Raw genomic sequence first — 18,526 nt, forward strand, 5'->3', positions numbered from 1 at the left:
ATACTTGTATAATCACATATTTGTTCTACTGGGTTGAACTAATATGTATACTATATATGTGGAATCGGTTATATGACAACACAGATTGCTAGTAAAACTTATTGTTGAAAACTCTGCGACTGTTTTTATTGTTTTACACATATTTGGTTTTTTTTGCTACTGCTTTTGGGGTCAGTTAAGTTGGTTGTGGATTTCACTTTAATATAATAATGCATTCAATGTAGCATGAGAGAATATTTATGAATATTAAATCTCACGACTGAACACCGAGTAGACTTATGCTTTGACATTTTATTTATTATATCCCAGATAAAAAAAAAATAAATAAAATGAAAATGAATATACACACATTTATAAATAATATAAAATTATTTTATAACGGTCAATTTTGATAAATAACTAATTAATGCTTCGTTATAGGATTTTAGTTCAAAAAGTACCACCGAATCGAAAGTTATATACAAGGTCTCATATATAAATCTCTCTCTCATTTAGTATAAGCTCAATTTCGACACTGCCAGAAAGATACAAAATTTTGTTGTTTTTTTGACAAACAGATGCCTTTCTAATTAGGTAACTTTTCGGTAAACAAAGAAGCTTTTGGTGCATTTTAACCATGTTAGCACTGATGTGAATTAATTGGGAATTATAAAACGTCACTAAAAATATTTGTATTGATAATGTCTTTACTATATTAATCTATATATATCTGGGTTAGTAATTGGTTTTTATATGATTTCAAAATATTTAAGATTATTTTTCATATAAAGATATAAAATAATTAATTTATAAAAGTTGATTATCCAAAGATTGGATCCCGCGCAGAATCTACGACACAATTTGATTTACAATTATACACATATGTATGTATATAAATGCAAATTTCCCTATGAATGTGTGACTTATGCATATGTGACCACAAACCAAGTTGGTCCGTTCTCTCATGCTTGTAACGGACTTAATTAAGTTAAAGTTGACATTGTTTAACAATTATTGCTTTTTTGGGGTTAATTTGTTGTGTTCGCTTGGTTATAGCAGACACTTTGTTATATGTACGCATGCGAAAACATACATAATAAAGGCTTAACCATAAAAGAGACGTTCAATACACTTTGACAATGCTGAGCCACATGCAGCGCGCGCTCCATATTGTATGTAATGCGTGGTGCGAGTGTATCTTCTTTTCCGTTATAAACATACTGTGCGAATGCAAAGCTGGAAAGTGCTAAGGGGACTGAGAACTTAATCTCGCATTAATTTTGATTTATGTGCCACCGAATGTCACGTCAAACAATGTCATTGATTTAAATGGTCCAGCAGACCAGTTGGCTGCAGCAGTGAAGCGAGCAAGAATATAACGTCTAAATTGCCCTTAAATTTACAGATTTTCAATGAAAATGTGCTGTAAAAAATAGTTTATTTTTCTGCAGAGATCTTTTGATAATTGCTTTTAATTGTTTGGAAAAATCACTGTTATGAAAAATAGCTTTAATTAATTACGTGAACAAAGTTTTCAAGATCCAGCTTTTGGAATCTTAAAATACATATTTTATATGTATTTATCAGTGACAATTTCTATTAAAATAATATGAAAAGTGTACAATTAAGTGAAAATTAACAATTTGTATTACATACCTTCAGGCGTTAATGAGTTTTAACAGTTTTGATGACTTCTATAATATCTTTAAGTCACATACTTTTATATAATTTCTTTCATTTACTCCTTCTAAATATTTTCTCAAGCTCTTTTTAACGAACACCGTCTTAATGTATCACATTCTTTCCATAGTGTATTAATTTTCAAAATTTGCATACCATGCGGCGCCAAACTTATTATAAATAGGTTACACAGAATATTTATGTTTGTTTTTTTTGCAACTCAGGCTTTGGCTCATTCTGGGTTCTGGATTTTCGAAAAAAATATAGTTTTTAATTTCTTTGCATACCCAAAGGGGCAAACACTTTTTTTACCGTTTTCAATGAAATCGCCTGAGTTCTGAAAAAAAACACACCATAAATATTCATACACTGAATTTATGGTGTTATAATATACGCCACGCTTACGTAAACATAAAATTAAATTTAGTAGTACCCACTAAAATCCGCTTGCCACTGACTGTAGTCGCCACATTAGCTCATGCTTGATCAATGAGCACTTGTCCTATTAAGAACTAGACGCCGTCTTAATTAGCCAATTAAGCAAAGTAATATTTAGCGCATTCCTCGAGATAAAATACAGATTATTTTACGTAATTGCTCGGGCTCATAGAACCGCACAGGCATACAGAAGAATACATATGTGGAAATATGTGAGATTTGGCGCTAATATTATTCGCGTGCCTTAAGCTGTCGCCGAATTGGAGCTGGCCACAAGCTCCGCGCTTTAGTTGTGACTTAATTGCTAAGCTGACAATTAGCGCAAACGGATCACCGAGACGTGTGACGCTTCAAAAGCAAATACAAGTGCGTGTATCGATTTTAAAATTGCAATTTATTTACGAAAAGGAAAATTCAAGAGTCTTCCGTGTAAATATGTCATCGCGCGGTGGCAGCAAGACACGCAGCACCTGTCAACTGTTCATGCTGAGCTGCGCATTTCCAAGCAGCGCAGCCAACAACGACTATCCAGAATGCATCGGCATGGAAATGGCGGGTGAGTGGATAATTGGTGAAAAAAGAACAGAAAGAAAAAATGAAAGAAATAAAGAAAAAGTAGAATGAATTTAAGCTTTTTGCGCAAGTATTTGTACTCAAATCGATTGGCGATAAATCAACTTTTTATTGCAAATTATCGGCAATTGATTTGTCACAATGGCATTGAAAGGCACGGGCTGGCCAGCAGACAGCAGCGGTGTATTCTATAAGAAATGTTGCGTTTTCAGTATTTTAAATTGGCGAGCGCTTTCGCCAATTGTTTCGCTGTCAGCAGTGTAACGCAAATAAAAGTCTTCTTGAAACATTTTGCTTTAAACGCAGAACGCGAATTGAGTGAAAGCATACAAGCATAAGGTGGCGCTGCATTCGAACGGTACTGAAAGTGTTTTACTGTGGGATTCTTTGTATATTCGGTTACACTTTACCAAACCAATCTGCTTTTCCTTCATACAACAAGTTATACTATAAAATTATTAAAATCGTTATTACGAGTATAAGACAGTGTGTACAAATATATGTATGTATGTGTATAATCAAAGTATAAAATATCGGGAAGTGCTAGTCTACTTGTGTGCCATGGATTGACCACAACGAGCTTATTTCATTTCACACTACAATGCCAATCCTGTCGATTTTGGGCAATGCAATAATTTTAATCATTTGTTTTTACCGTTATTTGTAAAATAGTCATAGTGATTCATATTGTTTCAATGAGGTGGACATGTATATACAAATATACGTATATATAGGAATTTCCTTACGCAAAAAAAACGAAATAAATTATGTTATCGGCTTTTTGGCAAGGCGAGCTGGATTCAACTTGTCACCTTCTCCTCTATTGTCTGCCTTTTGCTTTTGGGTAGACTCTTCTTCGGCGCAAGGAATGAAATGGCTGAGATTGATATTACCCTTGTGGTAAGCTCAAAACGCTTCATCAATCTATGAGGATCTGGTGATCCACTTTTAGAAATTTAGCTAACCTAGGCCAAGTTAAAGATTTTAGCTAAAATCGTCGCCACCTCTCTATTTTTTGCTTTGCCATGATATAATAATATAAAATTCAAAGCTTATTTTGCAAGCATAATATTATTTGTACCAAAATAAATGATAACTTCCCTAACAACTCAAGCAGACTTTTGCTGTTTGTAGATATTCCCACAATTTACAAGTTTCGTGCCATTACCGACGCCAATTTGCTGTTATAAGCAACTTCAGCTTAACAGAACTAAAATACCTTGAAGCAACAATCAGCACACCGGCACAATAAAGCTGAACACGAAAAGCTGTCGCGAAGCATTCAAGTGCCCCAAATGACCCCCGAAAAAATAACAAAGGAGGTATTTCACTTTAAATTTCTTAAATGCAACATTCATCATCACGAAATGCACTTTAGATAAATGTTTGTGTGTGTATGCCAAGTATATAAGCGACTGCTTTAGGTATGCTATTTATGTGAATGTATAAGTGTATAGGTATGTGAGGTCTTTCTACAGCACATTGTTTGTTTATAAAGTCATCAGTTAAATTTAAATAAAACATTTGCTATAAACACACAGTAAGTGCAAGTGTGTGCATTTTATACCAATATATATATATATATGTGTGTAAATAACGTATATATTTGAAAACATAGTTAAATTTGTGAAATATATGTGCTTATATACAAAGCACAGCATGTAGCGATAAGCGCATAGGGGTCGCTTGGGTCGCACTGTCTCTCATGCCCTTCATTCTTGACGCGCACGAGATCTCTTACAAGAACGTAACACTTAACAGATGTGTGCCTTGAAGTCCGAGACACCGGCTGTTGCAATTTATTTTTAAACAGATTAAATGCGAATTTGCAAAAATAACGTGTGCAGAAATGTACTTGTTCCTACAACTCAATTGTTTTTGTAAGTTGGTGATGAAGAGCCTCAAGACTTCGTATAAAACGCACATAAATCCTTTGCCATTATTTATATACAGCCATATTTTCACATAAGTATACACTTCAGCATGTTTCAGCAAAACTCGCTCGTAATTCTGGTTGCGGTATTTACGTTGCGCAAAATATGGCTTTTCTGTAATTGGCTCTGCGTTGCAAATGGATTTACATCTGACTTCAATAAGTCTCAGTGCGCGTCACAGAAGGTATTTGGGTTTCAAGCGAGAGTAAAATGAAAAAGAAAAAACATTAAATAAGCTTTATTCAATAAAAAAAAGTGATTTGTTGGTGACTCAGTATTTGGACTGGCTACGGAATTAGGTTAAGTTAGGTTAGGTGAGTCACGCGTAGACCAGTTTTGGTCCTTTGCGATACCAGATGGAGTTCAATTACTAGGTCCATGATTAGTAGTCATCCTTTAGAATGCCTGCGCTTGACACGAATTTTAACAGACTCTGTGGCCTCATTATCGATACCTCTTCCAGTGTATCATACCGTGAGGACTTCAGATGCTTACAGCGTAGTCTTGCCAATGCGGGACAAGTGCACAAAGATGCTTCATTGCTACCCTGGTGTCTTGCATTAAACATCTTGCAGTTTTCTCGATCTGTCAGCCCCATTCTGCGGGAGTGCCTATGGAATTTTGTGTACTTCCGATCTACGGTTTTGCACATGACTTGGCTACAGAAGCAATCTCCCACAATTTTGGTTTCTCCAGGAAAAATTTCCAAAAAAATTTGTTGACTTTTTTAAGTAAATAAAATTCATTTTTGAAGAGATCTAACAAACTATTAAAACAAACTGTTAAAGAAAACTACTCAGTTGTCATTTGTCCATGTAAATATAACTAATTTTGTATGAAGTTACGACATTTTTATATGATAATTATAGAAGTACCGAAATGAAGTTAAATCTTAGAACTTTTAAAATTGAACACAAGTCGCCGGCACTTCAAGTCACTCGACGCGTAGTGTGGTCCACAGCATTATCGATTTCAAACATCATAAACTTTTTCGACAAAATTAAACACTTTCGGTTCTAATTAATTTAGCTACTCTGCTACTGCCAAACCACGGAAACCAAGCGTGTCTTCGCGGAATCACAACTTAGGCAAACACAATGATTTCGGGAAAGTTTTCCATTTTAATTAGTTTGTCAACTATTGGCTCCATGCAACGCCATGCGCTCATGTAGTCGAGTATTTTTCGTAGCTTTTAAATGTGCTCGTACAAAATACTACGAAGTTATTGCACTAAAAAAGTAAACCACAAAACAGCGCAAAAAAGTAGACAGTAATTCGGAGCAAAGTCAAGTGATGCGGGATCCTGAGTGGGGGAGTTTGGACGCTGTTGGGACAGCTGTTGCGCTTGCCAAAGTCGCCTCTGCCGTTCGCTGCGGCAGTGATGCTTGCACACATAGTGATGCTGGAGTGAGCACATGTGTAGGGTTGCCATGCCGACTGACAGTATTAGGCTCTGTTTCAAATCATATTTCTTATGAAACATATTTAAGTATCAATAATATATATTTCAATTAGTATTATGTGTTATTCTTATGGTAGTAGCTTGGAAACTTGTCGAACATTCTGGGTTTTCAATATATTTATTGTATTTAATAATGAACCGAATATAATTCCTTTAACCATTTCATCATTAACCGTCATTAAACCCAAATAACATTCAACGCAAAACCGGAAACTAAGAGAATATTCATCCATCATAAATGGGTCCTCTCAGGCTTTCTTTTATATATTGATGTTTCAAAACGCTATTAAATTTCAACACCAATATTTGCTGAAACTTTTTTAAAAACTTATTTAAAATAATTTACTTGAAGAAATCGTGATTATTAATACTTCGTTTAGAGTCACCAAACAGAACTCTGACAGCTCCTTCTCTACCCATATACCAGTCAGGGAGTTGTGGGTGCGAAGAAGCCGTTGAAGGAGAGGGGCACTGAGCTTGTTTGCGGATGGTTCAAAGCTTGGGGGAAATGTTGGAGGAGTTTACTGTCTGGAGCTCTCTATCAACTCCAGCTTCAGACTTTCTGACTATTGAGGTTGCAGCCATTAAGGTAGCAGTGGATTTACTGTCCCGAAGTGCAGATTTCTTCAGAGAAGTGACCATCCACTCAGCTAGTAGAGCGGATAGTCAAGGAGTGCCTAACCTCGCGTTCAATAGCATCGAACGACTGGTATGGGTGTCCGTAGATTGGGAGCGAGTCGGTGTTTCAGTATACTCTTGGGTTCGCGGAAGCTTGGCCAGCGATGGTCGCAAAAGCCTTTTGGCCCCAGATCGATCACAAGATATCTAGTGATCTCTGGTTTTGGGACTTTTAACGGGCCATTGCCCTTGGCCATTGGAAGAAGATGAGGTGGAAACAACTCAACACTTCGTTCTTGACTGTCCTGCGTTTGGGGGGTCAACTTTAAACACTGGCGGGAATCGAAATTAAACGCATGTGCAAATTTGTATTGGCTACCAAGCGTTTCGCTAATGCTCGCAGGAGTTTTTCTTTTCTATGGCCCCTCAAACGACCACATGTAGTAGTCCACGGGCAATCTTTGATCAGCTAACTAACCTAACCTAACCTGCTTCGTTTATGTTTACATGGAATGGATTGAAGTAGTTGTCTCGAGTTGTTCGTGCTAAAGAATTTAACGAAAGGTTGGCAACTCCGTTTTCTTTTTTCGAATGTTCAAATGTTTTGACTTCCTCCCTCTGGTTAATGTTGCTGCCACTGACGTTGTGTTGTCGTTCCTTAAAAAAATAAACTCAATAAAAAAAATATTTTCAGCTGCTTTGCGTGAGTATTGTGGGTGTGCAACATCGAATGCGCCGAGTATTTTTATGCTTATATACCCACAAACATAACACATATGCATTTCTGTCAGTCTTGCTGCCGTCTAGCTGCGGCAAATTCAAAAAGTCTCAGCCGCAAAAAGCGAAAAACGCACATTCGAATGTTTATGAGCGCTATTAAAAGGGAATTTTGTCGTATTTTTATTTATATGCGCGCCTAATAAGCGGCAGGCAGCATTTTTGCATATCTTCACCGTCGACAGCTGCTGCTACTTGCTACACTCGTCGTTGCTACTCACGTCGACGCCATACTGTGCTTGCTGAACAGATGTGTGTGGTTGTTGTTGTTGTATATGTCGTCGTCGTTGTCATTGCCGTTGGTGGGTGTGAAGCAACGCGCAGGCGGAGGCAGCACAGCGCCAACAGCAATTTGCTCTTTCGCCCAGCGGCGATACCATCTTGGGCGCACACAGACAGCTCCCAGGGCGTCTTCGCGGTGTGGCAACTGCATTTGTCAACTCGCCGCGCAACACGACGCTTGTTTGGACACTAACGGCCGGCTAATTTCGACAGCCAAACGATTTCGAAAACATTTTTCAACGCGACTAAAGTCTGAGTTATCACAAAGCAAACGCGCGCGAGAGATAAAAACGCGCAACACGCTGCATTCAAACGGTGTGACAGTGAAAAAAGACGCCGCAGCAGTTTTGCATTTTAATATTAAAAAATAGCAACAAAGTACCCAACAGCAAAAGCAAAAACAATAAAACGATTTTAATATTTATGTGAGAATCCACTGCCGCTTGGAGTCACCCCTCTCCACCCTGCATTAAAATCAGAAAAGAGTGTTGCATGTTTATTGTGTTTATTTAATTTCATTTATGTAAATGCTCGAAACGTTACTGAATTTATAGTCTGTGTGGTGCACTAAAACCTGAAGGCACTTATGAAAGGATTTAAAATTTGTGATTACAAGAGCTTAGTCCGTTATTTATTGTGCGAGCAGTTGTGTTCCGAATGATTTGAGTGCGTCCAAAATTATGTTGAAATAATACTTTCGATGCTTGTTTTATTTGTGTGCTCTTCTGAATAGACAACGGCCGAGCGAGGGAGCAGCAGTGCTTCAATGAATGGAAAAAAGGAAAAAGGTATACACACTTTTTAGAAAAATTGAAGAAATATTAAATTTGTGGTGCAAAACTGACTTATTTTTTAATTACACCCAACAAAGTCTCAATTATGTTCTTTCGTTATAATTAACGAGGGCAAAAACACATTTTTTGGCTTAGTGAACTTTTCGGTATTTTTTATCCACAAGCAATTGTCGCCGATTACTTACCGATATTGCACTTACAACTCTTCCATACAGTAGTTTTCTGTTCATTATAAGCACAACTAAGTTGCCACAAATTTCAAACCAACCCCTACATATACCGTGCATGTATTAGGATTGCCACGAAGTTTGTAACACCCAGAAGCAAACGTCGGAATCCCCATAAAAAATATGTATAAAGTGGAACAGCTGAACAACTGAACGATCAGATTCAACTGGTTGTATGAAAAACTTTTATAGTTGAGGGGACTTAACGTCAAATGATGAAATCTCCAATGAAATTGTTCAGATCGTGTCACTATAGTACATACATATATAGCTGCAGTTAAAGCTCTTGTGCAGATTCTTTTGTATTTGTGAAGGGTATTATAGCTTCGGTGTAATTGCAGTTAATGCTTTTTCTGATTCTTTATTCCAAAGGCTTTGTCTTTTAGTAGAAATAAATTATATTTTTCAGCACATCCCCACGAAAATTAAAAAAAAATTACATATATATATATTTTTTATGTGTTATAACTCAATTTTATTAAAATTCATTAAAGTCAAATAAAAATACCTAATAATAATGTGTAGGCTCCATATCGGACTAGTTACGAACTAGATGCGCATGCATTTACCTACGCATTCATCAAAAACTTTGCTGTTGTCTCCAACGTGAGATATTTATCCAAATGCTTACAGTAATTCTAATTTTCACAACACAAACTGCTTTCTAAACCACTTAATGTCGCATCTCAGACTATTTATAAATTTGACAAAAAGCTTTTCTCTCAACTTTGCAGCCACGCATAAATTCCGGTGTTTCACTTATTTCTGTTATTTATATAATTCAAGTTGAATATATGCGCATAAATGACTTCGGAACTGTCCACAAGTTCTTCCAGCTAATCCTTTCAACGCCCCTACTTAACACAGAAATCGGCGAAATAGCATTTTTTATGGCAACAACACATAAAACATCCTAAGCGCATATAAATAGCAAAGCCAAATAATGCGCTCACACACAGTGCATTTGTATTGGTGTACAAATAGTCCATACACACACACACACAGATGTATGTATACGAATGTGCGCTTGAGCGTTTAACTGCACAAGTCGACGAGTCGGTGTTGCAGACAAAAGACTAAAATTCTTTTGGGGACAACCCCACATATAATTCGCAGCCGCACAGACACGTCTCAAAAAATTATGACGCCACAAAGACATGGCGTGACTGAAGAAGAGGGTAAGGGCCTAGCAACACCAGCAGCAATAAGAAAATACAAGAAAACAGGAAAAAAAATCAAGAGACACAAGCATTGGCACTAAAATGGCAAAGCAACAATGACATTACAGAGGACAAATGCAAGTGCAACCGTTGGAGCCTCAGTGCAAATTCCACTAGGCCATACTGCAAAGCATAAGACTTTCGTTTCAATTATGTTTTGAGAACTATTGTGTATACCTGTGTGTATGTATGTTATGTGTACATATACCTATACTCGTATATGTCGGAAACAATATCTATCACTCGATGCACCTGGCAAACTGCTCAGCGGTGATGGTCAATAAATTTTCTATTTAATCCGTGTTATTGCAGTTGTCCATTCTATTAAATAAATCTCTGAGAACTGGGTCAACAGGAAATTGAGATCTTAACATCAAACCCTAAAGCTGTTTGCACGCTATTTCTTCCGCACCAAATGAAGAATTACAAAAATATTGCAGTGTATGACATGCCAAAGGCAACTGATCGCCTAAAAGCCTTTAATAGTGGTCGCAGAGCGAAAGATATATGAACGATTCCTCATTGTCTGCTGCTATCTGCTCCTTATCTCCGCAGCTACGCCAGCTGGGGCAGCAACGTCGGTATTTATGCTTTTGGGTCTTTGCTGTCAAACAGCCGACTATCAATGGATTCATGACGTATTTGCTGTCTTGTAGCTGTCACTTGGAAAACAAATAAATGATAGCAAAAATAACAAAGAGGCGCAGTCACAGCCGATATCCACCAAATGTCTGCCTGTAAATTGCCAATAACAAATCCTAAGTAAACAGCGCACATAAATTATCGCCTGGAGCGAGTGCGTGTGCTACGCGCTGGTGTGTGTGTGGGGGTAGGAGAGTAGCTTATCAACGTGCACTCCTCGTGTTTCTGGTACACTTGCGCAAATGCATACTTTTCGAACTTTAAATTATTTATGAATGTATGTATGTATGTATATATTGGTCACCCGCACTCACACATTCATATCAGCTCGCAAACAAATATACATATGTATGTGTATGTGTATGGAAGGCATTAAGTGTATTTTTTAAATATTCCTATATACAAAGTTATTCGCTTAAGTGTAAGTGTGTGCGTTAATAGGTGCCTCAATTAACCTCTCCTTCCCATTTCCATTTCATTTTGCAGATAACTGCGGCACTGTAAGCAACTCATCATCCAACAGCTCGGGCGCCTACAATATGGACGACATACTCATTATCACGGCGAAGCACAGCGAACGCGCCATATTGCGCGCCAATTTCCTGAAGAATCATTTCGACAAAATCACAAAGCAGCGCGGACGCAAGCCTTTCAAGTGAGTTAAAACGAAAGCGACGAAAGCATTCTTTATTGCAATGTGTTACTACTTTCAAACATAAAATTTCCACTTGTTTCTTTGCAGCTTTTTGCACATCAAAATCGAAGATGGTCCCTTCAGTGAGGAGATCGCACACAAATACCAGAACACCGCCTTACAGATCGTCATACTCTGTCCAGCGCTATTGGCACTCTCACACTCATTTCTTCTCTCACAGCTAACTGCCATTATACGGGTGGAGAAGGTACTGGGCATCCTTTTGGATATTTCGGAGGATAAAGTCAAGGAGATACAAAAAACAGGTGAGCTGGCAGTTTTTAAGATAATGGAACACTGCTTAAAGAGTCCCTAAAGAGTTACAAAGAAAGTTTTGAGTATTCTCCAAGTGCTACAATATTTTCTCTCTCATTTGCACTTGCGGAGTGTAAGTAATATTGTGCAGCCAATCGACGAATAGTATTGCTCTTTTCACAAATTTGCTTTCAACTGACTTATACCAAATACTTTATAGCAGAGCTACAGTACTGGGATTTAAAACAAAATTATTGCTAGTTTTCGTGTAGACCTATTTTAGAAAAATTTAACAAAAGCAGTTCAACAAGATTGTTAATTAATGTTCAATTTTCGATTGTATTTGCGACGAAAAATTCATGCAAAACTTCGTCGATCGCACAAAGCCGCTTATAACATTTCAAATTAAGTAGAATTTATGGATAAATATTTTTCTAAATACTTCAACTATACTATACCCATTAAGATACTACTAATACTAGTTAGAATGCTTCGGGTACTTGATTCGGATTTTTTAATCTAGTAATTTTTATAATTTTCTTAAAAATTGTCTGTCGAGTGAGATTATTTTAGTTTGGTTTTCAAACCTCATTCCTTAACTTAATTTTCTTTCAGCACTGCCAAGCTACTACAAATGGCGTCGGTGCACCATACGCGACAATGACCAAGCGCAGATCAGCAATATACTCGGCATAGCTACGGATATTTTGGGACGCGCGCTATGTCAACGACCACCGTTTCACGATCACAGCAGTATTTCGCGTAGTTTCTCGAGCTGCTCGGAAGGTTTCACTATACTGCCGAAGAAAGTGAAGATCGGACAGAATAAAGTCGTGGCAATTTTAGCCGAACCACTAGAAAAAGATGACACTATCAAGATAATGGTAGAGAAGTCTGGTGAGCTAATTGAAATCCGAAATTTCAAATCCCGCAATCCATTTACAGTGCAGTTCTCGATACCAGGTAAATTAAATTAAATAGGATAAAATTAGACTAAGGAACATTATAATTCTGAAAATATAAACACTTGTTTTGCAATAATTAACTTACTTCCTTTTTTTTACCTTAAAGAGTCCTGTATGGAAATCTCAACTATGGTTGAGATACGCATTGAAAAGAACGAAAAGAGTCTCGGCGCTCGACCTATCAAATGTGAAAGTCGCATGCGCGAGCTCGAGCAGTTGTTACGCACCGAGGACTCTCCCATTGAGTTCATGTGCCACTCACTAGGTATTGGGCCAGCTGAACGTGATGCGCTCGACTTACATTTGCTGCAGTGCTTCCAGAAGAATATGCCGCCCAATTTTCATTTACTGAACGGTCCCTATGAGAAGCAACATCACTTCCTGACCATACGTGAATCAAGCCCCGAGGAATATCCCACACTTTTGCATTTTGCAGCACGTTGGGGTCTCAATCGTCTGTGCATTCAGTTGATGGAGTGTCCAGGTGGTGATACCGCATGTGGCATACGTAATTGTATCGGCAAGACACCCGCCGAACTGGCCGATCAAGAGGGGCATCACAAGCTAGCGACGAATATTGTTAGTTTCTCCGAATTTCATGAACTCACCACAATGTATCACTACTTCAAAGGTGTAAGTGGTGCCAGTGGACAAACCAACAATAACCAAGCAGCGGTAAATGGTAAAATGACGGGCAGCAATCACAATCTTAACAATCAGATTAACAACAAGGTCGTTATTGAAGCTGTAAAGTCGACACCGACGTCACCAAAAATTAAACAACCAAAACCACAAAAACCCACACCACAAGAACCGCAGGAAATACAACCTGCGGAGTATATGGAAATGTCAAGTGGTTCTGAACGGGAAAATACACCTGACGCCAAACCAAAGACAGAGACATTAGCTGTATCGAACTTAAATTACATAAGCGTAGAAGCAGAGGATGAGAATTTGCAAGGCTCCTCCGCTGACGTTTGCAAGAATTTTGAGAAGGTTGTAACTACACCCGAAGTAACTACCAATGAATTACGCATAAGTGAACCACCATATTACCAATCAAAGGAGCAGAATAAATCTGTTGATGTCACCGATTCGCCCTACCAAACGGATAAGTTCAGTCATGAGTGTTCACAGTTGCTGGAAAGCTGCACCGGCACAACTGCGAGTAACGACTATGTTCTCCAGCCAGCGAATATACCAGTACCACCCAAACCGGCTAGTACACAAACACCAACAGTCGCAACGAAACCAGATTTTGATGATGGCAATTACCTCTTTCAGCCTTCGAACCGACCAGTTGAAGACGAATTGTTGCCACAGAATCGCCTCAGCTTGAGTCGTTCATTAAGCTCTTCCTCTCGCGCTGGACAAAACCCCACTTATGGCACGTTGAAACGTACCGCCTCAGACGCGTCCAGCGTAACTACACGTTCCAATGCCGATGATGAATTGGCCGAAATTATGCACGACTTTAAGAACAATGTGCTCAGCATACGCGATGTGGAGTTGTTGGTCGAAAAATGGAAACACCGCAACGATGTGCAACAAAGTTTCCGTGAGAAACAAGAGCAAATCGATCAGTTACGTAAAGAATACGATCGTATACAAGAAAATCTGAGATCTCAGCTGAAACGCGAGACACCCTTTGAGAAAATCAAGAAACTCTTCTCGAGGCACAAATCCACAACGAATTTGCCGGAGAAGGCTTCATGTGCTGACAGCGTGCTTGACGAAACGAAATCCTCCATCACAACCAGCTCAAGTTTTAAATCCTCACAGCGCCCCATCAGCTCGTTAAGCTTGCAGAGTGTTTCTTCATCATCGTCTTCAGCGCGCCTCAGCACTGGCAGTAACTGCAGCGGCACATCACTGGGTGACTCTGGCACACACTCCGACCACGAAGAGCGACGTTTCGGATGTCGTCTCGCTTCACCGGCCGCGCTTATGGATAACTATCTTGTACCGCCTCCACCACGTCCCGTGCTCACACCGAATTCAACGCCCGGCGAAGAGCGTCATCAGCTCGTTTTCCCCTCACCGAAATCATCACTCCAACGGCTTAACACACCCACAAGTCCCACCGGTAGCGAACATTACCAGATGTTCCCCTCCAACATCCCCGTCTACACCAGTCAGAACTTATCGACATCCCAGCCCAACAACTACCTGAACACAATTATGGAGGCCAAAGAGAATGACGCGACTACCGCTTGCAGCAACAGCGGTGGCAATCATCAGTACCAAAATGGCGTCACTTTGCAACCCATTAAAATTAACGAACGCGCGAATATCATCTACGGCAAGCTGACGAAGGCTTCGCCCCCTTGCACCTCATTTAAACCGAAGCAAGTTGCGGTGCCTCAGGTGGGTAGCATTGAAGTGCAGGCTGAAGTTTATCAGAATGTCGGCGCAAACCTGGAGCAGATCAAGGAAGTTGAACCGGTGAAAGAGAATGGCGCAGTGACGGGAGCGGCCACCGAGTCGGCAAACTACATGAACTGCTGAACGAAGCATGCTGAAGAGGTCAGCTTTTACATTTCGGAAAATTTATATTTGTAGGTGTTTCACTAACATACATATGTGTTATTAAACGCTTTCAGAGGAAAACGATTTCAAAATTTTTAACCAAAAAGTGTCAAAATACTGTAAATAAGCATCATATGTACCGTTAGGTACTCTATGGTAGTATATTTTTTAATTTAAAATATATGTAAGTGTTAGCAAAATTAAGTGCTAGATGTAATTATAATTAATTAAAGCTGTAATTGTACAATACGAAATGAGTATGAACTAGTGAAAACGTTTCAAAATTAAATATTAAGCTGAAAGGATGCAAGAAATCAAGGGTTAGGTTGGTGGCAATTCAATTTTCAACGAACGCCGGAAAAACTATTTTTATATGAAGATAAGTATATTACTGGAGTTTTTTCAGACTGCTTAATCAAAAGAGCTTAAAGCGCCACACTAAGACTTCAAGTTCGACTAAAAAATGTTGCATGTAAGTCAATTCATGTCAAATGAAAATTTATTTTATACTGTATTCTATTTATAATCGTTGCATTAAGTTAAATAATTGTATAAGCATTGTATGTAACTGTACAGTACAGCAACAACCAAACATATTGCACACATATCAATTGGTTAGTTTAAAGATTGTTTTTTTTTATTAAATGTAGTCTTTTAATTTTAAGCTATGCATCGAAGCACTCAAGTTGTATTTGTAATATTGATGGCAATCAAGAGCAAACACGAACAAACCAACGATTTTATTTTTCACAGCAAATTATTTGCGTTTCATTTGTATTAGAGCGTAAGTTTTGTAAACTTTTGAAGAGTTTAAGTTCATTCATAAATATATACATATATATATGTTTATGTATGTAAGAGATAGTTGTGGGCATGCACATATACATACACACAAGTACATTATGTATTAACTGAAGTTCTTATATGAATTAAAATTTATTATAAATAATTCCTTATTCTACATGTAACCAGCTGACGATTCATAAAACTCAATAATCTAATACATACATATATTATAATAAATTTCGAAAAGGTGAAGAAAATTAATTTGTTTTATTGTTCAGTTGTACTACTCTTCATCATCGTCATCTTTTGGCGCTATTGTTCATTGTGAGCTTTGGTCTGCTGCACATGTGTCTTCCAGACGTCTTGGTCATTTGCGTTTTCTTTCCGAATTTTTATGTCGAGCTTCTTCATGTCTTCCCCGAGTTCGTCAATCCAACTCCATCGCGGTCTTTCCTTTGCTTTAGTGGTGAATGTTGTGGCCTCTACTGCTGTCCATTCTCGTTACTTGAGACAGCCATCTTAATCGCTCGCTTTTTCTTTCGAAAATTTACTGTTTGATTTCGTCCTTTTCGTTTTACGTTGCCTATTGCGTAGTTTTGATGTCAACAGTTTGATTAGAGACTCATATTACCTATTGACGGTTTGTATTATCTCTTCGATATTCAGATTTGTTGAGTTATTGCTACTAACTTCGAAGCCAAAGTGAGTAAAGCTTTCACAGCGTATTGCTTAATTTTCAATATTCGCGCTGGTTTGTTTTTTTTTCGAACTCCAGCCATGTCGCAGCTTGTCGTTTCGGGCATTTCTATTATGTTTATGTAATGTTTACAATTTGATGATGGAAGGATATACACAAGAAATAAGTTTACAAATTATGCAATTATATTATCGAAATATTCATATTCGTTCACCAATTGCAACTTTTCGTGCGCCTTTGCTATTTTATGATCGTAATAATCGTCCACCTGTGCTCGCCAATAAGACAAAGAACCGCTCGAATTGATGAAAATATTGCTGCCGTTCAGACAAGTGTTGCTGAAGACCGCAATTTGTCGATTCCAAGCCGTTCTCAAGAATTGGGACTGGGTTAAACCACAACTGTATTTCAGAAAGGATTTGGGCTTCAGTCGTATAAAATTGTTCTCACTCGAGAACTGAAGCCATTGGACCACCGTAAATCTTCCGTGTGAACTTGTTGATTTCGCCTTGAAACAACTTGAAAACAATAACGATTTTTTTAAGAAAATCATCTCTCCGATGACGCTCCTTTTCTCTGAGTGGTGCGGTAAATAAACAAAACTGTCGATTCTAGTGCGGAGAAAATACACAAACCATTCATGCACCATTACATTCACCTAAATTGACAGTTTTGTGTGGTTTTTGGTCTGGTGGAATCATCGATCCGTACGTCTTTTCAAATGAAGCTGGTGACATTGTTACTGTCAATGGAGAGTGGTATAGATCGATGATAATCACCTTCTTTGGCCGCAATTGGAAAAAGTTTATCTTGACAACATATGGTTCCAACAACACCGGGTCGCATTATTGTGAGAAAAGTTTGGAAATTCGATTATTTCAAGAAATTTTGACATTGAAATTATGATTTAACACCATTAGACTATTTTTTGTGAGGATATCCTTGGGTTTTAGCAATAAACCAGACTGCCTTCCAGCTTTGGAAGTCTATATTGAACGAGCTATTCATGCCATACGACAAATCATATCTTATTAGAAAACCCTGTATATGGAAGAATTTTTCTAGAAGGCTTTTAACTTCTTTGAAGTCAAATTTGCTGTAAGAATCTAGACGCACTCCAAAAATTGGAGAAGATGTCTAGAAAGACTACCGACAAAAGCAATAATAGAACCAAAATTGGAACGTTTTACATATTGAAGTTTCGAAAATCAAAAAAATTCTATAAAGTTTGTAATTGTTAAAATAAAATAAAATCCAGAAACTGGACTCTTGATAACTACCGGCAACAAAGAAATGGAATGTTGGTGGTAATGTTCCTTCATCTCATTTAGTGAAAAGCCAAATGGTTCATCATTTAAACGAAAAATAATTTTTGAAAAAAACATTATTTTAGATCATTTAATTGTCAATAAACCTTGGAAGTTTTAATGGATGTGATTGATCATGAAATTTTTTCTTACGCGCAACAGATCTGTTTCAGCGTAATATAAATCAAAACTATTGTCTATATTAGTAATTATTCTGCTTTCGTGAGGTTTTTCAATTCCTGTGAAAGGACATTCGATGCCATTTTGTATGGAGTCGCTGAACCCAATTTGTTTTTTTTTTCTGGCTTGTGGCGCTTCTTTTTGGAACCACATATTGTCCAAGTCCATATCATCCAATTCGGGCCGAAAATATTCGGTTATCATTGAGCGGTAGTGATTCCCGTTCACAGTAACATGCCGGTCTTGATCATCACGGAAGATGTACGGCCCAATGGTGACTCACCGCTGCCTGACCAAGAACGCATATTTTGCTTATTGACGAAGCCATTTAGCCAGAAATGAGCCTCATCGCTGAAAATGATTTTTCGATGAAAATTCAGATTATTTTCAACTTGTTGCTCAGCCCAAATTACAAACATGCGACGATTCTGGTGATCAAGCGGCTTCAGTTCTTGCGTCAATTTGACCTAGTAAGGGCCACCGCTTG

General features: G+C 38.0%; 1 protein-coding gene across 4 annotated transcripts in view; it reads left to right on the top strand.

Moving 5' to 3' along the window:
• LOC120778371 overlaps positions 1-16,100 on the top strand; it is a 95,741-nt gene extending 79,641 nt beyond the window's left edge. For 2 of the 4 annotated variants that reach the window (XM_040110161.1, XM_040110166.1), the window contains exons 6-9: positions 11,113-11,281; positions 11,369-11,586; positions 12,191-12,538; positions 12,647-16,100. In XM_040110161.1, the coding sequence (XP_039966095.1) occupies positions 11,113-11,281; positions 11,369-11,586; positions 12,191-12,538; positions 12,647-15,048 (3,137 nt within the window). In that variant the 3' untranslated portion in view covers positions 15,049-16,100. Of the gene's footprint in view, positions 1-2,602; positions 2,654-3,008; positions 3,029-11,112; positions 11,282-11,368; positions 11,587-12,190; positions 12,539-12,646 lie in introns of those variants that run through there. The other 2 variants (XM_040110170.1, XM_040110176.1) reach the window with 2 other exon arrangements.
• The last annotated feature ends 2,426 nt before the right edge of the window (positions 16,101-18,526 follow it).

This window comes from Bactrocera tryoni, chromosome 1, assembly GCF_016617805.1.
Source record: "Bactrocera tryoni isolate S06 chromosome 1, CSIRO_BtryS06_freeze2, whole genome shotgun sequence".
Lineage (NCBI taxonomy): Eukaryota > Metazoa > Arthropoda > Insecta > Diptera > Tephritidae > Bactrocera > Bactrocera tryoni.